General features: G+C 45.8%; 1 protein-coding gene across 1 annotated transcript in view; it reads left to right on the forward strand.

Annotated features, from left to right (window-relative positions):
• Gucy2c (guanylate cyclase 2C) overlaps positions 1–21,059 on the forward strand; it is a 70,127-nt gene that overhangs the window by 11,703 nt on the left and 37,365 nt on the right. The window contains exons 4-11 of the mRNA XM_075982477.1: positions 1,870–2,085; positions 3,234–3,355; positions 6,934–7,030; positions 9,634–9,751; positions 12,092–12,227; positions 14,669–14,754; positions 17,051–17,162; positions 20,738–20,819. Of these exons, the coding sequence (XP_075838592.1) occupies positions 1,870–2,085; positions 3,234–3,355; positions 6,934–7,030; positions 9,634–9,751; positions 12,092–12,227; positions 14,669–14,754; positions 17,051–17,162; positions 20,738–20,819 (969 nt within the window). The remainder of the gene's footprint in view (positions 1–1,869; positions 2,086–3,233; positions 3,356–6,933; positions 7,031–9,633; positions 9,752–12,091; positions 12,228–14,668; positions 14,755–17,050; positions 17,163–20,737; positions 20,820–21,059) is intronic.

Genomic DNA, 21,059 nt, shown 5'->3' on the forward strand with positions numbered 1-21,059 from the left:
CTCCTTTCAGGTGACCATAGCTTGTATCAGGTTGGCATGAAACTAGCCAGCGCAGGTAAGGCGTCAATGGGTAAAAGTGAGGCAGTGCCTTTGCAGCCCAGTAGAGGTAAAAGTGAACGTAAAACAAAGACTTAAGGGGATGAAGAAAGTTCACAAGTGTTTATAGCTATGCAGTCTGGGAAATGTCCAGAAAGATGATGAAGGCCAGAAAAATCACATTGACCATATTTGGTAACTTATGCAACAAGATCACTGAGTTGCACTCAATGAGGACGGCAATAGACACCCCTAAGTTTTTGAGTGTGGGAGGGCTGTGAAAAGCTCATTTGTTGCCTTGACAACACTGTAGTTTGTCAAATCATTTTATTTTACATTTATTTTATTAACTGCTTACAGTTAATAAAAACCACCAGTGGTGTAGGGGAAACACAGCAGAGACTGAGAACAGAAAAGACCAGAGGAAACAAGAGGGGCCTGGGGCCTGGCGTAGCCAAAAGCAGAAAGCAAAAGACGCCAGCTAAAGCTGTAGAGTCAATGATATTTGATGCATTGGATGTGGAGATGAGAGCTGGGGTTAAGACCAGAGAAGTCTTCGGGATGTGGAAACGCTGAAAGAAACGTGAACACAATCAAGCTAACGTTTCGAGGGACAAGAAGAAAGGATACCACAGACTAGAACATGAGCGTGAAATGAAGGCGGACAGTCTGGGGAGGTGGGGCAGAGCACCGCTTTCTGTCCTTCATCACACAGATCTTGAGCATGTGTGTGAGCTGGGTAGCCAGAGGTGAGCCAGCCAGCCAAGACCCCCACTTCGAGGAACTTCCAGCGGAGTGGAGGAAGGCAGCATCAGTGGCTGCTTGCTCAGCATAACCTCCCGGCCTTGGCTGTCAAGGAGCATTTCCGTGATAAAGACAGGTTCGGCCAAGGACCTGAGAGTTTAGTAAATCAGCCAGGAAGCCAGGTTGCAGCCTGTATAGGTTGAGTTACTGACTGAGCACAGAACTTGGTATGTTTGAAGATGCAACAGTAAGAGGTTGAGCAAGGACAGAAAGGCCTTAAGCTCAGAGGCAGAGCCAAAAAGCAGGCACTGCAAGGAAGAAAAGGCATAGGTATGCTTCCGGTTGCCAATTATGTTGGCTCTTCAGGTTTGCCTTCTGTTGCGGCAATAAACTCCATGACCGAAGGCAACTTGGGAAGAAAAGGGTTTATTTCAGCTCACAGTGCATAATGGAGAGGAGCCAGGATAGGAACTCAAGGCAGGAACCTGGAGGCAGGAGCTGATTCAGCGGCCATGGAGGGATGCTGCTTACTGACTTGCTCCCCATGGCTTGCTCAGCCTGCTTTCTTATAGAATTCAGGACCTCCTACTCAGTGGTGATATCGCCCACATTGGCCCGGACCCACCCACATCAATAACCAGTTAAGAAAATGCCTACAGATTTGCCTAGAGTCCAACCCGATGGAGGCAGTTCCTCAATTGTTGTCCCCTCTTCTTGGATGACTCTAGCTTGTATCAGTTGACAAATAAAAGAACCTAGCCACCAGAGGAGCCATGGGTTTTTAAACTTGTAGTTCTTACTCCTCCCCTGTCAAAGCACACAGTTCTCAGCCCAGACAGCATGAGAAGTCATTCAGAAATGGAGCAAAGTAGTCAAGCCATGTAGTCATTTCGCTCTAAACACAGAACATGACCAGTCATTGTAGTTTTAAAGTCCCCTGGGTGAGGGGATTACCCATACACCTGTTTTCCTGAGCCTAATCATCCTTCCCACATCTGCATGCATGGGAAAATGGAGGAGCGGGGGAGGGCTCTTCTCTACACTATTGGAGCTAACCTTGGCATTGGTTCCCTCTCACCTTTGGCACAGCCTTGACACACAACTGAGCTACCCCATGATTTCAGCCGGAAGTTTCGGACTGTCCTGTGACTATAAGGAAACCCTGACCAGGGTGCTGCCTCCAGCCAGGAAGCTGATGTACTTCTTAGTTGATTTCTGGAAAGTCAACGATGCTCCGTTCAAAACCTTCTCCTGGAACTCTTCGTACGTCTACAAGAATGGTTCGGAGCCTGAAGACTGCTTCTGGTAAGGAAGGCTGGTGGTAAGTGCATGCCATGAAGGAATGCCACCTTTTATCTGGGACAGTGTTGGGACGGACAGCAGTCCACTTTCTTACTCATCAAAGGGGCAAGATGAGGATGCTCAGCATAGACTATGTGGGGCACTCGGTTTGAAAGTGAATTCTTGTCCTTCCTAATGATTCCCCGGGGTAAATCCTCTAAAGACAAATACATATGATCTTGTTTATAGATAATAAAAATGAAAGCTAGAAGTCAAGGTTTCCACATTACTGTGGAATATAAATTTCAAAAATGTTCGTTCTGCCTAAACCAAGAAACAGAAATGATGCCTTTCCATCTAAGAAAGAGGGAAAAGGGGACAGGAGGATGCAGGAACAATGGGTCCTTTTAAAAACCTTGAGTCTGGGTCCAAAAGATGGTTCAGTGCGTTAAGGTGCTTGCTGCCAAACCTGACCTGACTTGGATCCCTGGGACTCACTTGGGGGAAGGAGAGAACCATTTCCTGCAAGTTGTCATCTGATTGCCACACATGTGCTGAGACGCATGCATGTATGTTCACACATGCACACAAACCACGTAATATAATAAAACATAACTTTAAGAATCATAAGGCCATGCAACTCTGGAAAGTGGTGGAAGTAGCGTGTTTGTCGTGTCTGGCTGTGGTGACCCAGAATGCTAGCTGGTTCTACCCTCTCTCTCAACAGAGGACTTGCGTGGAGGTTTAAGATAGGGTGTCACGAGGCTCGAGCATCTGAGAACCTACGGCAATCAGCCCCAGGAGCTCACCCTAGAAACCTTGGTGTGAAACTGGAATATATAAGCGTCCAATTCACACCAAAACAGACATCAGAGGTTCCTAGAGGGCTTGAACCTTCTTGCCATAGCAGGATGAAAACAGTTGAAGGAACCCCTCCAATGCCTACAATGTGTTCATACATATCAAGAGTCCCTAAAATGCCTCCCATGCTCTCTGCCTCCATTAGCTAGCCACATCCAAAGGAAAGGTATCATGGTGTGTACTGTCTATTCACAGAAGAACTGAGTGTGAGATAAAGATGCCAACACAGATGTAAATAAATAATGAGAGTAGAGGTGGGATGGTCATAAACAAGCAAAGCCAATTCTCAGCTCCTCTCCCTCCTGCTCCAGGTACCTCAATGCTCTGGAGGCTAGCGTGTCCTATTTTTCTGGGATGCTCAGCTTCAAGGATGTCTTGAGACGCAGTGAACAATTCCAGGAAATCTTAATCGGCCGTAACAGGAAGAGCAATGGTAAGATTGCACACAGCCTTCCTCAAGACTGTCATCTCCTTCCGAGTCCTTCAGGCTAGTCTGTCTCTGTAGAACTGGCTTACTGCCTGCCTACAAGTTGTGTATTTGAAAACAGCTTCATCGTATTGTGACTTCTGCTGACTGACACCTAACTCTCTGAGAGTGGAGGGGCATTTAGGTTGTTTCCAGGTCCTGGCTATGACAAACAAAGCTGCTATGAACATAACTGAGCACATGTCCTTGTGGCATGATTGAGCATCATTTGGATATATGCCCAAAAATGGTATTACTGGGTCTTGAGGAAGGTTGTTTCCTAATTTTCTGAGAAATTGCTACACTGACATCCAAAGGGGCTATACCAGCTTGCATTCCCAATAGCAATTCAGGAGTGTTCCCTTTATTCTACAACCTCTCCAGCATAAGTTGTCATCAGTGTTTTTGATCTTGGCCATTCTTACAGGTGTAAGATGGAATCCCAGAATTGTTTTGATTTGCATTTCTCTGATGACTAAGGATGTTGAACATTTCCTTAAGTGTCTTCCAGCCATTTTAGATTCCTCTGTTGAGAGTTCTCTGTTTAGGTCTGTATTCCATTTTTTTTGTTGGGTTATTTGTTCTTTTGATGACCAATTTCTTGAGTTCTTTGTATATTTTGGGGACCAGACCTCTGTCTAATGAGGGGTTAGTGAAGATCTTTTCCCATTCTGTAGGCTGTCGTTTTGTCTTGTTGACCATGTCTTTTGCTTTACAGAAACTTTTCAGTTTCAGGAGGTCCCATTTATTAATTGTTTCTCTCAGTGTCTGTGCTACTGGGGTTATATTTAAGAAGTGTTCTCCTGTGCCAATGCATTCAAGTGTACTTCCCACTTTCTCTTCTTTAAAGTTCAGTGCGGCTGGCTTTAGGTTGGAGTCTTTGATTCATTTGGACTTGAATTTTGTGCATGACAATAGATATGGGTCTATTTTCATTCTTCTACATGTTGATATCCAGTTATGCCCGCACCACTTGTTAAATATGTTTTCTTTTTTCCATTTGATATTTTTTTGCTTCTTTGTCAAAAACCAGGTGTTCTAAGGTGTGTGGATTAATATCTGGGTCTTCGATTCAGTTCCATTGGTCCTCCTGTCTGTTTTTATGCCAATATCAGGCTGTTTTCAGAACTGTAGCTCTGTAGTAGAGTTTGAAGTCAGGGATTGTGATGCCTTCAGAAGTTTTTTTTTATTGTACAGGATTGTTTTGGCTATCCTGGGTTTTTGCTTTTCCATATGAAGTTGGGTATCATTCTTTCTAGGTCTGTGAAGAATTTTGCTGAGATTTTGATGGGTATTGCATTGAATCTGTAGATTGCTTTTGGTAAGATTGTCATTTTTACTATGTTAATTCTACCTACCCAAGAGCATGGGAGATCTTTCCACTTTCTGGTGTCTCCAATTTCTTTCTTCAAAGATTTAAAGTTCTTGTCATCCAAGTCTTCCACTTGTTTGGTTAGAGTTACTCCGAGACATTTTATGCTATTTGTGGCTATTGTGAAGGGCGTCCATTCTCTGATTTCTTCCTCAGCCCTTTTATCATCTGTGTACAAGAGGGCTACTGATTTTTTTTAGTTAATCTTGTATCCTGCTACATTACTGAAAGTGTTTATGAGTTTTAGAAGTTCCTTGGTAGAATTTTTGCGTGCCCCTGATCTTTAGGATCATGAACGGTTTTATGCCTCACTCCCCAAACCCCAGATCTTGGTCAGTCAATACAATAACAAATTCTTGTGATAGCAGGCAATGATTATTTGCACGACGTCAATTACCCGCCAAGTGGAGGTCTTCCCTTACAGGAAATTAACACCATTTGTTCTTTTCTTCTGATGTGCTCTTGCTTGGGAAGGCACCCAGCTCTGTTTTAGAAACTCACAGTCGAAACACATCAGCTAACTGCATATTCTTGGCTCTTGTTAAACTGCTTGCTTGCTTCCCCCTGAACTGCTGACCAGGAGGTAGTTTTCCGTGTTTAAAAACTTTCTATAATACGCATTGAGCTGCTCTGGGGGATGGTTTCTCTCCAGGCAGTCTCTTGAAGCAGACTCTCGGTTCAAACATCAGTCGTGCTGAGTGGTCTTTGGGTCTTTACCCTGTAACAAAACCAACATTTTACTGGATTTGTGACCACAAACATCTTCAGATTTAGTCTAGTAACTATTACACTGCCCCTCAGACAGAATCACAAGCAAGAAAAGATGATTTCACTTCCTCGTTTTTCTGGTCCCGATCTCACCAATGAGCTAAAGGTTAGGTGTGAAAGGCCAGTGGATAAAAGCCTTCTCACCAAACTATGAAGTGACCTGCTACACCTTGTAGGGCTGCCCCTTCTTAAGGACCTCAGAAGTAGAGAACGACTTGCAGTAACTTCCTATAAGAGAAGACCCTCAGTGGCAGCTCACTGACATCATTCAAATAATCATATGCTGCCATGAGCAAGGATTTGCTATTTTAAGAACATATCTATTTTAATTTGCTACTTTAAGATCTGACAGGGAGAAGGGGAAAGCTGGGGAGAACATAAAACTGGGGTCATGGTTGGGGGAAGCATAAAACTGGGGGCATGGCTGGGGGGAGCATAAAACCATCCATGATCCTAAAGAGTTTGCAGTTCACTTGGGTGGCAGAGCATACAAGAAGATCTAACAAAAGCCTGTGTGCTGGTGCTTACTTTTCTTTAATCCCAGGATTTTGGAGACAGTGTGAGGCCAGCCTGGTTTATGAGAAAATTCCAGGACAGCCATAGCTGAATAGTGAAACCCTATCTCTAAACAGCGAAAATCCAAGGAAGTGTCCGCTCTAGCTCTTTCCACACCTAAACCACATGTTAAGGCAGTAGCTAGATTAGCGGTAGAGGCTCAGAGTAATTCTGTCCTTCCAATGGCTAAGGTGGGTTCTGAATTAAGGAACTACAGGCATGGACCAAAGATAGTTGCTTACAGATACTATAAGGTGTTCTCACATGGCCTTTTTCTTTATATTTTTGATGAAATATGGGCCACTCATTGATGAGAATAGCCTGGCAACTCACTGCACCCTGTGTGATAGAATACACCCCGCACCCTGTATGATAGAATACACCCCGCAGCAGGGCTCACAAACGTGAATCCTACTACAAGCTCTCTCTTCTTCCAACCCTTAACACCTTTGGTATTAGCTTCTATTTCAAAGGCTCTACACAGTTCTATTCTGATTCTGTATCTAGATGCAAAAGGGGGCTGGAGAGATTTGGGGAACCGGGGTTAATCTTTCAAAAGGTAACGTGAGAGACAGGTGTGGTATATCATGCCTATAATCCTATCACTCAGAAGCTGAGGCAGGAGGATCTCTGTGAATTAGAAGCCAGCCTGGACTGTTGCATAGTGAGCTCGAGTCTGGAATACACAGTGAGACTTTGTCTCAAAAAGAAAGGGGGGAGAAAGGGAAGGAGAGAGAAACATAACGGTATCAACAGACAGCGTGAACGTGCTGGGTTCAGGCTCAGGGATCTGCCTGCTCCTGGTTGATGTGCACGTGGCCTCTCACTCCGTCTCCATTTCTACTTCCAGTGATTGTTATGTGTGGCACACCAGAAAGCTTCTATAGCGTGAAGGCTGACATCCAAGTGGCCGAAGACACTGTTGTTATCCTGGTAGACCTGTTCAGGTTGGTACAATGACAATCCGGGGAAAACCTCCGCTAAGAGGGGTAGCATATCAATGGCCACAGCACATCCTCCTCTCTCCTGTGATAGGCAGCTTCTACGATGACGACATTTGAACTAAAGCCTCGTTCCTTTCTCAGAACGCCTCATGTTTACCTGATCATCCGTGATCTTAAGCAAAAAATGTATTCATTGACACCTGCCTTACATCTGCAGCCCCAGGCCGCTCATCTGTGAGGTCCACTGAGTACCCAGAATCCTGATTCCCAGGCTGATAGTAAGATCTTTGCTCAGTAAACAATCCAACAACCAGACACTCAACAATGGTTTCCCTGAGGATGTAGACTTCACTGCTTTGCTTTAGTTGCTAATGGTCTTCAGCCTCAGGTTCTTTTTCAGCAGCCATCTTTGGAAAGACTGACGTTGCAGTCAGCTGGACCTGATTTATACAATTATCCTCTGTCCTTCATGGCACAGTCAGTCAGGGCTGACCCTTTTCTCTGACATGGAGCAGAGAAAAGCATCAGTGTGTGTGTGTGTGTGAGAGAGAGAGAGAGAGAGAGAGAGAGAGAAAGAGAGAGAGAAAGAGAGAGAGGGAGGGAGGGAGGGAGGGAGAGAGAAAGAGAGAGAGAGAAAGAGAGAGAGAGAGAGAGAGAGAGAGAGATAGAGGGAGGGAGGGAGGGAGGGAGGGAGGGAGGGAGGGAGGGAGGGAGGGAGAGAGAGAGAGAGCGAGCGCCACTATATAGCACACTATACCAAAGCAATACTCCAGTTACTCTCAGAGGAGGAGCCACTGGAGCGCTGTGCCCCTTGTCCCATAAGCACATCACACGGCTCCCGTATCTACCCAGATAATTAATCATTACCTGCGCGCCCTCCTCTGAGAGCCACATTCCGCTGTGGCTCCCCCGTGCTTGCCGAGTTATCACTCGCTACTGAACATACTTTTTCCAGCATGAGAGGGAAGGGAGCACTGGAAGTGCGGGCCTGATTGACAGTTAAAATGTTCACGGAAATGGACAGCCCATCTAGCTCTCTAGCTGCGGACAGGCAGGGACAGAGTGATGTTATCAGCATTGTGCTCCCACCCTCCTGCCCTGCCGATTTCAATAGCTGCTTTGCTCTGGGCAGGGAGTCCTCAGTGTGGCCGGTTTGGGATAATTTCATTTTCCACCAACCGTACTGGCTTTCCTTGTGACACCGGCCCAAGGGATAGATGGCTAAGTTTAAAGAACGACGTGAGATTCAAAACTAAGCCTAATGCTCTCAACGTCTAACCCTGACATGGGATTCTGTTGGGTGCTTGTTAGCATTTTGTGATTAAGCCGCACGGTGGAATGGCTCTGAGGATGTCTGTTTTTAGGGTAAGAGAGCAGTGTTAGCAGGAGCACTGATGCGGTTGTCAGGAGAGCACAGACTGAGCATCCAATGAGGTCACCCTAGCAGCTCAGCGGTCACCCTGTATACTAAAGCACCCGCATGGTCAGGGAGCATAGAAACCCTCGGGTTTGCAGAGCGATCCCAGACTGCAGCATGCTGAGCATTGTCTCTGAGTTGGTAATAGGTGCTCTATGTGCCGATCAGTCCCATCTCCAGATGCTTACAGCCACAGCAAAAGAGATCTATCCCCAACAAGTTAGACAGCATGAGCCGACAGCTGGGGCTGTCCTCGGACCTCCACAGGGACGCCACAAAGGTGTCAGCATTCACACACTCGAACGCGTGCACACACACACACACAAACACACACACACACAGGAGCATTATGTATACACACACACTGTACATACCTCCCGCATCCCCAACACATGCATGTACCCAGAGGCTTGCCATGTCTAGCAGTTCTGTGTCATGGCCTGCCATCTTCCAATCAGTCCTGAGGATATGGTAGCCTTCTGTGTTAGTCTGCATTGTGGGAAGTAATCCCATATGCCACGCACTGCACCCCCGTGTCTGCGCTCTGTGCGCTGGCACCCAGTTACCGAGCTTCGGGCAAGGGGCTGGAGGTTGAGAACTCAGACGCAGAGTCAGACCGACACACGCAGCTCCCAAACGCTGGTTCAGAAAGCCCGTCTTTATTAACACCATGTAGACTTAAATACACTGCAGTTAATGGTCAACAGGTGGTCCTCTGATCCTCTAACTAGGCACAGCTTCTAGTAACTTATGTTAGAAGGTTCTAGGAGGGAAAAGCAACTGAAGGCCAGGACTCATTAATCCCAACACCCATATCCCATGTGGCGTATCCCATTGTTTCCAACTTGTTTTGCACACTTAAACAAAAGAACGTTTTTCAGCAGAGTGTTAGGCCTCCTTAAGAGCAAATGCAAACATTCCCTCAACGTGTTTGTATGCTGGGCTCCTTTCCATGCTCAGCTAATAACGAGAGCGGCCTAAGTTCTGCTGTTGACTTTAGCAGGTGGAGAAGGGAAGTAGAATTGGGCAAAGTGGAAAACTAACGGGGGAAGTGGGAAGATTTCCTGATGGCTCAAGTTAAACAGCAACAACTGCAATTTTCAAAGCTTACATGTAGTTTGCCTGGGTTGTAACGTGTCCATCTGTATTGGGATGCTAATTTGACGAGGACCCTGTGTTTTTACTGTAGTAACCATTACTTTGAAAATGACACCGTGGCTCCCGAGTATATGGACAATGTCCTTGTGCTGACACTGCCTCCTCAGAACTCCCCCTCAAACACCTCTTTCTCCAGACAGTTCTCACAGGTGAGTTAGTTGTGTGTGTATGTTTATGTAAGCATTCCTTAAAGATGACACAGGGTAAGGTAGTTAAGTTAGTCTGTCATTTGAGCCCAGATTCTTATATTTGCAAGAAATTTTTTGCATGTATGTATATGTGCCTATGTGTTTATTGTGCAGGTGTGTGTATGCGCACATGCATGAGGAAGCCAAGGTGGATATTGTCTTCCTCTATCCATCACCACTTTCTTTTATTTTTTATTTGTGTGTATATGAGGGGGTTGCTAAGTGGGTGAGAGTCTTGCCGAGGTCAGAAGAAGGCATCAGATCCCTTGGAGCTGGAGTTATAGGCAGGTGTGAGCTGCTGGTGAACGTAGGTTCTCTGTAAGAACAGCAAGTGCTCTTAACCGCTAGACCATATAGCTCACTGATGCAGCTGAACAAGCTGACCGAAGAGCTCCAGGAATTCACCTGATCCGATCCCTGCACTGGTCCCAAAGCCCACCCACCAAGTGCTGGGATTCAGGAGTGTACCATGACATCTAGCCCTTACATGGATGCTGCAGATCTGAACTCAGGTGCTCATGTTCGTTAGGGCTGCATCATCTCCTCAGGCCCTGCAAACACTTTTGCTAATTCTGCTTGGCTCAGTAGATGCCACGGACTCCTGCTATGTACAGAGCTTTTGCAAGTACAGCATCCCACCAAACGTCACCCTGCAGGTCACTACGTTAGACTCTAGACCATGAGAGCAGCAGACATTTCATAACATCGGAGAGCAAGTCCCCATATGGGGATATAGGAAGAAGAAGCCTGGCTACTGAGTAGTCTCACACTTGGGAGAGGTAGAAATTAAGCAGCATAAAATAACTAAAGAGGTACCAGAATGCTAAAGCAATGCTCTCCTGTTGCTAGTACCCAAATGCTTTGTTCTGAAATAGGTACTCCTAGGTGAAGACATGACAGTGGTGTCCTTCGTAAGGAAGCTGACCGTTGTCCAGAGGTGTGCCAGGAGAAGCTAATGCATCCCAATTGTTTCAGGGTCCTATCTGGTTTGGCACTTGTCCCAGAAAAGGCCTCCACTTCCCGTTAAATCATAGTCACCTTATTCCATTGCAAAGCTCTGAAGACACGTTTAACTCTGCCAGTCACTGAGCCCTAATGAGATGCAGCTGGTCGTCTGCCGCCTTCTGCTCTCAGCTGAAAGAGGTTTATGGTAAAGGAAGAAGGGGCAATCCAAAGACGCCCAAACAGCTTTTCCGTGACAAGTGAGCACAAGTCCCTATGTGCTGTAAGGAGGTGTGAGTGTCACCGCTTTACCTAGACCGTATGTTCCAAGCACACCAGCTCAAGGACCTGTCAAAATTAGAGGTTATAAGTCCCTTTAATGCAAGGTTTTAACTGAGTTCTGTTTATCGCGTGAAATGATGATTTTTGTGGACTGGCCACATAGCTCAGGGGTAAAAGACACCTGCCACCAAGCCTAATCAGTTGAGTTTGATCCCAGGGTCCCACATGGTAGAAGGAAAAGCCTGAGTCCCAGAAGTTATCTTTTGACCACTATCTGCAGTTCCCCAATCAATCAATCAATCAATCGATAAATAGATAAATGTAATGAAATGATGATGCAGCAGAAGAAACAGGGGCTTATCTTTCCTGTTAATATTTCTGCAAAGCGTAATTCCAGGGTCATCGAACTTGAATTATCTCTCGGCTTCGGCAGAAGGGAGGTCCCAAGTGCATGAGAAAACAGAACCTGTCTGGTTCAGGGGGCAAGAGCTTTCAAATCATAATCCTGCAACAGGCATCGTGTAGCGGATGAAGAGGTGGCTAACTCTACTATTTTGTCAGGACAGACGTGAGGGGAGTGAAGTGACCCTAAGTTAAAACCATCTTCAAAGCACATTCCATGGTATCAACCAATCAAATTTCCTCACATCCCACCCTGGATACTGGGGGCAGGGCTTGTTTTTGGGGCTTCTGGTTTCTCTTTTACATTCTGATGAAAACATTAGCTTGCAGCAAATTCTGTTTCTGCATCGATCTTATAAACACGAAAATGCTGGCTGTTGATTTTCTTAGCTAAAGTGTGTATTCCTCCATCATCAGAAAGATTATAATGGCTTCTAGACCTTTCTCTAAAGGCAGGCTTCTTGTTTTCTGATCCCACGAGAAAGCAACATTCTGACAACAGAGCCCTGACCCAAGGAGGTATTTCCAGTCCTCCTTAATAGCACACTTCCGGGTCCCCTGATGCCATTTCATCTTTTTAGTCTCTCACTGATCCCAAGAACATTTTGCTCCAAACTTAAGATCAACCCTCCCCCCCCTTTTCCCATTAAAAGATTTTTTTTTCTTCTTCTTCAGGGAAGAAATGACTTTTCTCTCGCTTACTTGGAGGGAACCTTGCTGTTTGGGCACATGCTGAAGATATTTCTTGAAAACAAAGAAAATATCACCACAACCAAATTTGCTCGTGCGTTCAGGAATCTCACTTTTCAAGGTACCCGGTCTCTTTAAGAGCAAACAGCATTAAAGTCAAAGAAATTCAGGCTTTGGGAGGGGACGGTGGGAACCCCAGAGAGGCTTCAGCATTTGATGCTTCAATTGCAAAAGACCCTGGAACTCAACTGGAGGAACTGTTTCCACACACTCTGCAGACGTTGGGATGCATAACTAGACTACAGTTTATGCGACAGACCTGGCTGTTGGCGGGAGTGCTGCAGAATGCGCGCGGAGCTTGAGGACTGTATTTGCGAGCAGCCTTTCACAGAGGTTGTTAGAACAGGGGTGTGTGGCCTGTGCCTGGAGATTAGCAGGAAGAGACACTCTGGCAGGTTATTTTTATTTTTAAATTGGCATACAAGATATAACTGCGGCATTTCAAATGGAGTGTGTTTTACTACTCCACTCATCTTCTCTAGTCTGCCGGTCCCCTAAACCCACCATGTGACCTGTCTTCTCATGTTTGTCGGTTTATTTTTACCTCTTCATGTCATGAAAGATCTACCCCATCTCCTGTGTTAAGCCTCTATTTTCAAACCCCCTCACAACACCACCACCAAAAGCAGCATGTGCCCTGCCCCACCCAACTGTGGGATTGACACCCGCATCCTTCACAATATCACCAAAGCAACATGTGCCCCCCCCCGCAGCTGCTGGATTGACACCCCCATCCTTCACGCTCCTCTTGAAGCTCCTCTTTCGTGTTTGGGGTCTCAGGCAGGAGTTATGAAGAGATTTCATTTTAAGAAATTATCTTGAAGCTGGATTGACAGCTAAGAGATTAAGAGGTCCTGAGTTCTATTTCCAGCAAACATACTGTGGCTCACAATCATCTTTAATGAGATCTGGTGTTCTCCTCTGGCATGCCGGCTTACATGCAGACAGAACACTGTATACATAATGAAGAAGAAGAGGAGAAGGAGGAAGAGGAGGACAAGGAGGAGGAGGGAAGGAAGGAAAGAAGGAGGGAGGGAGGGAGGGAGGGAGGGAGGGAGGGAGGGAGGGAGGGAGGGAGAAACGGAGGGAGGAAGAAAGGGAGGAAGGGAGGGAGGAAGGGAGGGAGGAAGGGAGGGAGGAAGGAAGGGAGGGAGGGAGGAAGGAAGTTATCTTAAAGTCTTGCCCAAGGAAACCTTTGTCTGAATGAAAGTGAGCCTTCTGTCAGCTCGGGAAGGTAGCAAATGGTTAGCATCTGGTCTGAGAGCTGCGCCCGTGGCTGTGGGTTTCCACAGGGAGAGAAGGAGATGGTTTCTGCTTCCTCAAAGAAGCAAGGAGAGGCATGTATTGATCACCTGTGTGTCCTGAGTTCTGACAGGCACTTAGGGAGCCATAGCCGTGGTCACAGTCAAGTGTCCCAATGACCATCGTCACAGGCTCAGAGCCAGGAGACATCTATCTGTCCTAACTTGGTCATGTCTTACTGTCTCTGAGTCTCATGAAAATCACTTCTCGTCAATAAAATAGAAATGGCAGTTTTTATGTCATGTGTTCTGGAGAGAAGAACATGGCAAATGTGCATGATCCATTTAGCACGGACCTGGTGTCTGGTAAACATGAAATAAGTGTCAGGTTCAAATTTGAATTTATTTACTTGGGGCTGCCCATATAAGTGAGCATTCACATGCATGTGCCACGGGGTGCAGAGGCCAGAGGGTGACTTGGGGGAGTCGGGCCTCTCCTACTATGTGGGTTCTAGGGGACTGAGCTCAGGTCTTCAGGAAGCTCCCTTCCCCCTGAACTGTCTTGGCAGCCCAGAGACTAGCCGTTATGTTTGAAGATGCAAACATTCCCCACCTCCTAACCATACGTGCTGTATGGTCAATCTACACTGCTATTATCTTGTAGTTAGGTAATTGAAATATAAACAACTTAAGTATCTTTTTCAGTTTTTTAAAATAAATTTTAGTTATTTATTTTTAGACAGTGCTCTGCCTGGATGTATCCCTGAAGGCCAGAAGAGGGCACCAGGTCTCATTACAGATGGTTGTGAGCCACCATGTGGTTCCTGGGAATTGAACTCAGGACCTTTGGAAGAGCAGGCAGAGCTCTTAACCACTGAGCCATCTCTCCAGCCCCCTTTTTCAGTGTTTTAACCAAAGAACTATAGAAAAGCAATTTTGTTCTTTGTACAATGTAGACTGTGCCGTGCCCCATACACTGTGTAACTGAGTGAGCTGCGTCCCTGGTCAATATGTGTCACGGACAATCGAGTGCTGTGTCAACCTGCCACATCCTAAATGAAACAAAGGGAATTCTCCTTCTAAATAAACATCTTCCCTAAAAACACCCTTCACAAATCCCAGGGGCAAGAGCGATTGAGGGCTGTTTGAAAAGAATATAATAGAGTGATTTGAATCCATTTTACCATCTCCATCAGGACCCTACTGTGTCAGGCCCAGAGCCAATGATGCTCTCCAACACGCTCTCCTCTCTCTCCTTTAGGTTTTTCGGGACCGGTGACTCTGGATGACAGTGGAGACATTGACAACATTATGTGTCTTCTGTATGTGTCTTTGGATACCAGGAAAGTATGTCTGACTTCTTATTAGAACATGGGGGGGGGGTGCGGAATGAGACTGGGTGAAGGATAGTTAGCCTGGACCAGGGCCAGCCCTGAAGGAGGGACCCTGTTCAGGATCTACAGTTAGATCTCAGCTTTCTCGGTTCTCATGCTTGTACTTCACTTGGGGTATGGGTCCCTGAGCATGTTAGTTCATAGAACGTCTAAACAGAAATCAACACACACACACACCAGACTAGGGAGAGAGTCAATGAACAGATAACAAGCTGATGGCAAGCTTTTTCTAAAGACTGGAAATTTACAAACCACGATTCCGAAGAACCCGCTCTCCCCATCGGCACTTTCAGGAAGCTTGTGAACTGTCCAGTCCCTCGGGCAAACATAAAACACTCTGACACTACACTTCCGCTCACGTCACACACTGGTTTTCCTCACTTCCATGTTAAGGCCTGTACTGGCTAGTTTTTGTCTCAACTTGACACAAGCTCCAGTTGTCTGAAAGGAGGGTACCCCAGTTAAGAGAATGCCCCCATCAGATTGGGTTGTAAGATAGCCTGTAGAGTATTTTCTAAATCAGTGATTGATGTGGGAAGGCTCAGACCATTGTGGATGGTACCACCCCTGGGCATTTTGGTCCTGGGTTCTATAAGAAGACAGGCTGAGCAATCTATGGTGAGCAAGCCAGTAAGCAGCACCCCTCCATGGCCTCTGCATCAGCTCCTGCCTCCAGGTTCCTGCCTGGTTTGAGCTTCTGCCTTCACTTCCTTTAATGATGAACGGAGACGATGAAGCACAGCCAAAGAAACCCTTTCCTCCCCAAGTTGTTTGGGTCATGGTGTTTCATCACAGCAAAGGAAACCCTGACTAGGACAGAGCCTCTAAAAAGGAGCAGGACACCATATCTCCACACAGAGCTTCCCGTCTAGAACGGCGTTCACGGCTGATCAGCACCCAACCTAAAAATGGAACTCCTGCCCTTAGACATTCCAAAGCCAAGCCATAGAAACCATGGAAGCCTCTGTTCCAGGCAAGAGGTGGCCACTGAACACCTTTTCCTGCAAGAGGTCAGGCCCTGACAAAACTGGAACTCCAGAAGAAAATAGTGTTCATCTGTAAAATGTTTCAGAGTGGACATTATGACACGCTTAAATAATACGTGAGCATATGTATTGACGCTGGTTTTGAGAGATACCAACCATGACAAGTGTGAAAATGACAGAAAAGATGTTCATCCTGAGAAAGGAATGCAGGAACTTTGTTGCAGTGTTTCACAGAATCCACAGTTTTTGTTACTATATTGGACCTTGAAGGAAATACTATATTTGAAGCCAATAAGATGGCTCAGTGGGCAAGGGTGTTTGACTGTAAACAGACAACCTGGGTCTGATCCCTGGGACCCACATGGAGAGATCCGACTCCTGAAAATTGTCCAAGACCTCCACATGCATGATACACACACTCACCTCCAAAATAAAGAAATGCAAAAAGGAACATGTAGTGGGCATCCATACCATGGGGAAGCCTCTTAGTCAGATCCCCTAAAGGCTTCCGTACACAGACCCACATCCTTACACAACTGGATGACGTCCTTGCTGCCCATGGAAGAGAGGCAAAGGCATGTGTGAGATCTTTCCTCACCCACGCCTCTGCTCTTCACATGAGAACTCTCCCCTACACAGCTCTCCCAAAGCAAATTTGGCCAAACATTTTAGCAATTGACTGCCTCCAATCACATGACACAGTGTGTCTATTTGGGGAAACCTAGAGATGAGCTCACAACATAGGAGGGAGCTAGCAAGACACAAGTCCACATCCAGAGAAGGTGTCAGCAGAGGGTCAGAATGCCATAGCCTAGTGTACGGGTAAACTTTGACCTTCCATAGATGCAAAGGTTTGGTTCTCCAGAGTAAAGTCCTTGAGATGTAAGTTTTATGGGGAATATTTTCAGGAAATGAAAGTAACTGTAGACAGGCAGCCATGTTTCAAACATTTTACACAGCATTATCGATATCTACAACAACAAAAAAAAAGCATGGCTACCCTGTAGTAATGTTTCCATTAGCAGATGACATCAAATGAAAACTTTAATCAGAGAAGCCTAATTAATAACTGACAGTGGTGGCTCACATTTGTAATCCCAGAATTTGAGAGGCTGAGGCAGGAGGATTACGAGTTCAATGTCAGACTCGGCTACAATACCAAGATCCTGCCCTGCCAAAGCCACATGCACATATAGTCAGTCTCACCTCAGTTGTCAAAACATGTTGTCATGGTTTTCTTTTCTTCTTCTTTCTTTAATACAGTATGAGATTCTTATGAAGTATGACACCCATGAAAACAAAACTATCCCAGTGGTTACGAACCCCAACTTCATCTGGAAGGACCACAGGCTCCCTAATGATGTTCCCGGGCTGGGTAAGACATTCTCAATGAGGTTTCTTTTCCCTGGCATTGTATCCATGTAATCTGTATAAAGTAGCTTGTTTTCCTTTTCTTCTCATCTCACATAGACTTTCTGGGCTTGTAAATGTGGGTTTTACAAACCCAGTGAGTTACATTAGTATAGCCACATTCTAATTTAGCTAACCCTGTTTTGAAGATGGATCCCACATAAGCAAGTCCCCTAAAAAACAGGGACATAAAATGGGTAAACTATAAATACCCATAGAAATACTTGCTTTACTCTGCATGCATTTTAATGCAGCAGACTCAGGGAACATTCTCTGCATTTTAGCAAGGACTATTTGCTATATCAGGTTGAGAGATAGTTGTTTATGGCCCCGAAAGCCTCCTCCATTCCTTCACAGGGCATACATTTGGTGACAATGGTGTTGACAAACAGGAGATGAGGTTCTACAAACCTTAACAAGGCTTGGCCTTCGTGTGAGCAAGACACAGTGAGAACACACACTACTAGCCCTATTCAGCAGGGAAGTCAGGGGCTTCCATGTACCATAAGATGCACAGCACATTCTGTGACTAGCTTGGTCAACACTTAATGTAACAATCAGTAATTCCATATTACTACTAATCTAACGTCTTAAGACTAAGATCTTAAATTCAGACACACAGTTATACTCAAAGATGTGAAAATGCCATTAATGGTCCTAGAAATGTACAATGTATTCTTAAATTAAACATCACACGACTGAGTGAAATTTGTCTGCAAGAATTTGAAGTGATAGGAAGCTAGTAACATCAAAGAATAGAAAAAAGTGACTATTTAACAAGGCCCTAACTTGTAGGAATAAAAGTGAAGTGAAATACGTAAATTCTTAATGTTAGTTTCCATTGAGTAATAAAAGCCTGAAAGAATTTTATCCTTTCTACATATTTCTGAATTTTCAATTCTTTTTCACAATGTTTGTATTCATTTATCACATTTTAAAGTATTAAAAACTGAGTTACAGAGCCAGGCGGTGGTAGCGCACCCCTTTAATCCCAGTACTTGAGAGGCAGAGGCAGGCGGATCTCTGTGACTTTAAGGCCAGCCTGGTCTACAGACTTAGTTCCAGGATAACTGGGCCTACACAAAGAAAGAAACCCTGTCTAGAAAAACAACAGCAGCAAAAACAAACAAGCAAAAAAAAACTGAAAAAATTTCTATTCTGACTGTGTTCTGTGCCAGGAATTAGAAGTTTGATCCACTTCTAAGAGGGCATCCGTGGTCCGACGGGCTTGCTTGTATTCAAACTATACAGCTGTTTCTAAATGTCTGCTGGTCTGGAACTCCTACTAAGTAGAAATGACTGACTTAAAGCCCCAAGAGGGCAGAGTATCCTACCGAACAAAAGATGACCCAGAGACAAGTGCAGGTGTACTGTCATGTGACTTAGACATGATCTTGCCATCTTTCATTCATTGAGAAGCCGGCAGACTAGAGTAACCATAGTAACCACTAGAGGGCAGCAGAAGGCTTGCCTTAGAAGCAGCGTGAGCCCGGCTAACCCAGGAAGAGCCGTGAAAAACTGCATTTAGCCAGGTGTGGCGGTGGCTCACATCTGTAGCATTTGAAATACTGAGGCGGGAAGGCCCCCATGAGCTTGAAGCAATCTTGGGCTACAAAGCGAGTTCTAGGCCAACCTGGACTACAGAATGCGACTCCGCCTCAACAACAGTGAGCCTATCTGGTTTAGATAGTACGCTTAAGTATCTAACTATGGTGAGTATGTCTAGCACAGTGAGGCGCTCATTTTCTGCAGATAGGGACTGAAATGACCCGAATCCCTCGAACTCACGCTCTGGTTCCACGCTGCGGGCATTGTGTTTCTTCGGCGGATTTTTTGTTTGGGGTAGGTGGGAGGGTTGTGTTGCAGCAGGACTGGGATGGCAGTGGGCGTGGCGGAAGTACCCATCACAGTCCTGGACAGAATCCGTCCCAAATAAGCACAGCCACGGAGGCTCGAGCCTGAAGGTGGGAGCGGAGAGGAGAAAGGTCCCTTGGAAAGCGAGCTGATAAGCAAAGAGGGGCACAATCCTGCACTTGCCGAACAGTGCCCCCGGTTTTTGCCATTTGCTAGATCTCTGCCTGGGGACGTGGAGGGAGAGAGGAGAGAGAGGGGAGAGAAAACTTTTTAGAAGGACCTAGCATGACGTAAGTTTATGGTAGAGGAATTTCTTAACACGTCTTAATATTTGGGGGTACCTTTTTCTTGTCTCAGTATAAGTAGGAGGAGGGACAAACTTTTATTCAGACTTTTCAGCCATTATAATAATTTACTCCAGATGGTTGCAGGCGAACTGGTAGACACCGGCTGCTGCTTCCTGCAAGAATGTTATATATTCAGGTGCCACTTTAGAGACTCATGTGGGGTGGGGTGCCTGCCACTTTGCTGGGAAATCTGTTATCTCTTTTCCCGGAGTAACTTCATTCATTATTTAGAAGCGATCTCCTCCCTTTTTAAAGAAACTCTCCCTAAGTGCGTTCTCTCTCTCTCTCTCTCTCTCTCTCTCTCTCTCTCTCTCTCTCCTCTCTCTCTCTCTCTCTCTCAGAAAAATCATGTCTTCTTTACCATATACTATTATCTTCCAGCTTCTTACATATTTATTCTCTCACCTTGAGTCCTGACACTGAGCCCACTAACTTCCTGCCTAGTGGGGAAACTCCTGGCACATGGGAGCCAGGACGCCCCCATGAAGGTTTATCCTGTGGCCTTCTCACTCTGAACCTGTCCCCTTGCATCCTCAAATGTCCTTCCAGGGTCTTTAGGATAGATTTCCGTTTTCCTGGATTCCACTTGGCCTTCTGACAATCTATGAACTTACGATATCTCCTCAACACACACACAATAACAAATAAAATCTTGTTATTGTCTCCCCTCCATAATCTAGAAGGCTTGGAAAGGACTGGCAGAACAGCACTGTAGTTTCTTAGGATGCAAGCCCTGCATTTGAGGATCCCCTTCACTTTCTTCCTGCGAGAATCTCTTAGACACACAGGTCTGGAGAATGCCAGATAGGCAAAGAGCCCTCCAAATTCTGCGTGTTGAATACCACATAATGTTCCTATGACCATGGTATGGTTTTGGGTCAGAAATAACACATCTGTGTCTGTTGTCATGCGCCTATAACCCTATAATCCTCACACACCAAGAAAAACAAGCGATGCTAAAAGGAATCCTTTTTCTGTTTGTTTGTTTGGTTAGTTGGTTGGGTGGGTTTTATTGTTTTTTTGTTTTTGTTTTTTTGATTTTTCAAGACAGGGTTTCTCTGTGTAGTCCATATGGGCCTTGAACTCTGCCACCAGAGTGCTGGGATTAAAGGTGCATGCCGTTACTACCCAAGCAGTTAGCATTTTTTTCTGGGCTTTCTTCAGAGCTGGGGATGCTGGATGCCTATCACCAATGAAGAGATTTTAAAAAGATCGGGATTCTTCAGAGAGGCTCTTGCTTCTCCTGTCGTCAAGTTATGTTACAGCAGGAGAAGCTTGGGGCGCATTCACACTCACCCATGGTCCCACTAATGTGCTGCTCCTGCCTCCCTTGCCACAGGCCCTCAAATCCTGATGATCGCTGTCTTCACGCTCGCGGGGATTGTGGTTCTGCTGCTGCTCATTGCTCTCCTGGTGCTGAGGTACCTACCGCCTTCCCACAGGCTTTCCCTCCTGGTGGGGAGGAGATGGGAGCACAGGTCTGGTGTCTGTTGGCAATGCTGGATGCAACAAGCAGACACTGGGATCTTGAAGGCATTCTGCATCTAAAGCGGTGTCAAAGGCAGAAGCCGATATGGGTAGGTTAGAATCCCAAGGAAAGGGTTCTGCCTGTCCAAGGTGTGTGTGTGTGTGTGTGTGCTTGGGAAGATTGTGAAAGAGAC

This window comes from Microtus pennsylvanicus, chromosome 8 (genome assembly GCF_037038515.1).
Source record: "Microtus pennsylvanicus isolate mMicPen1 chromosome 8, mMicPen1.hap1, whole genome shotgun sequence".
Taxonomy (NCBI): Eukaryota; Metazoa; Chordata; class Mammalia; order Rodentia; family Cricetidae; genus Microtus; species Microtus pennsylvanicus.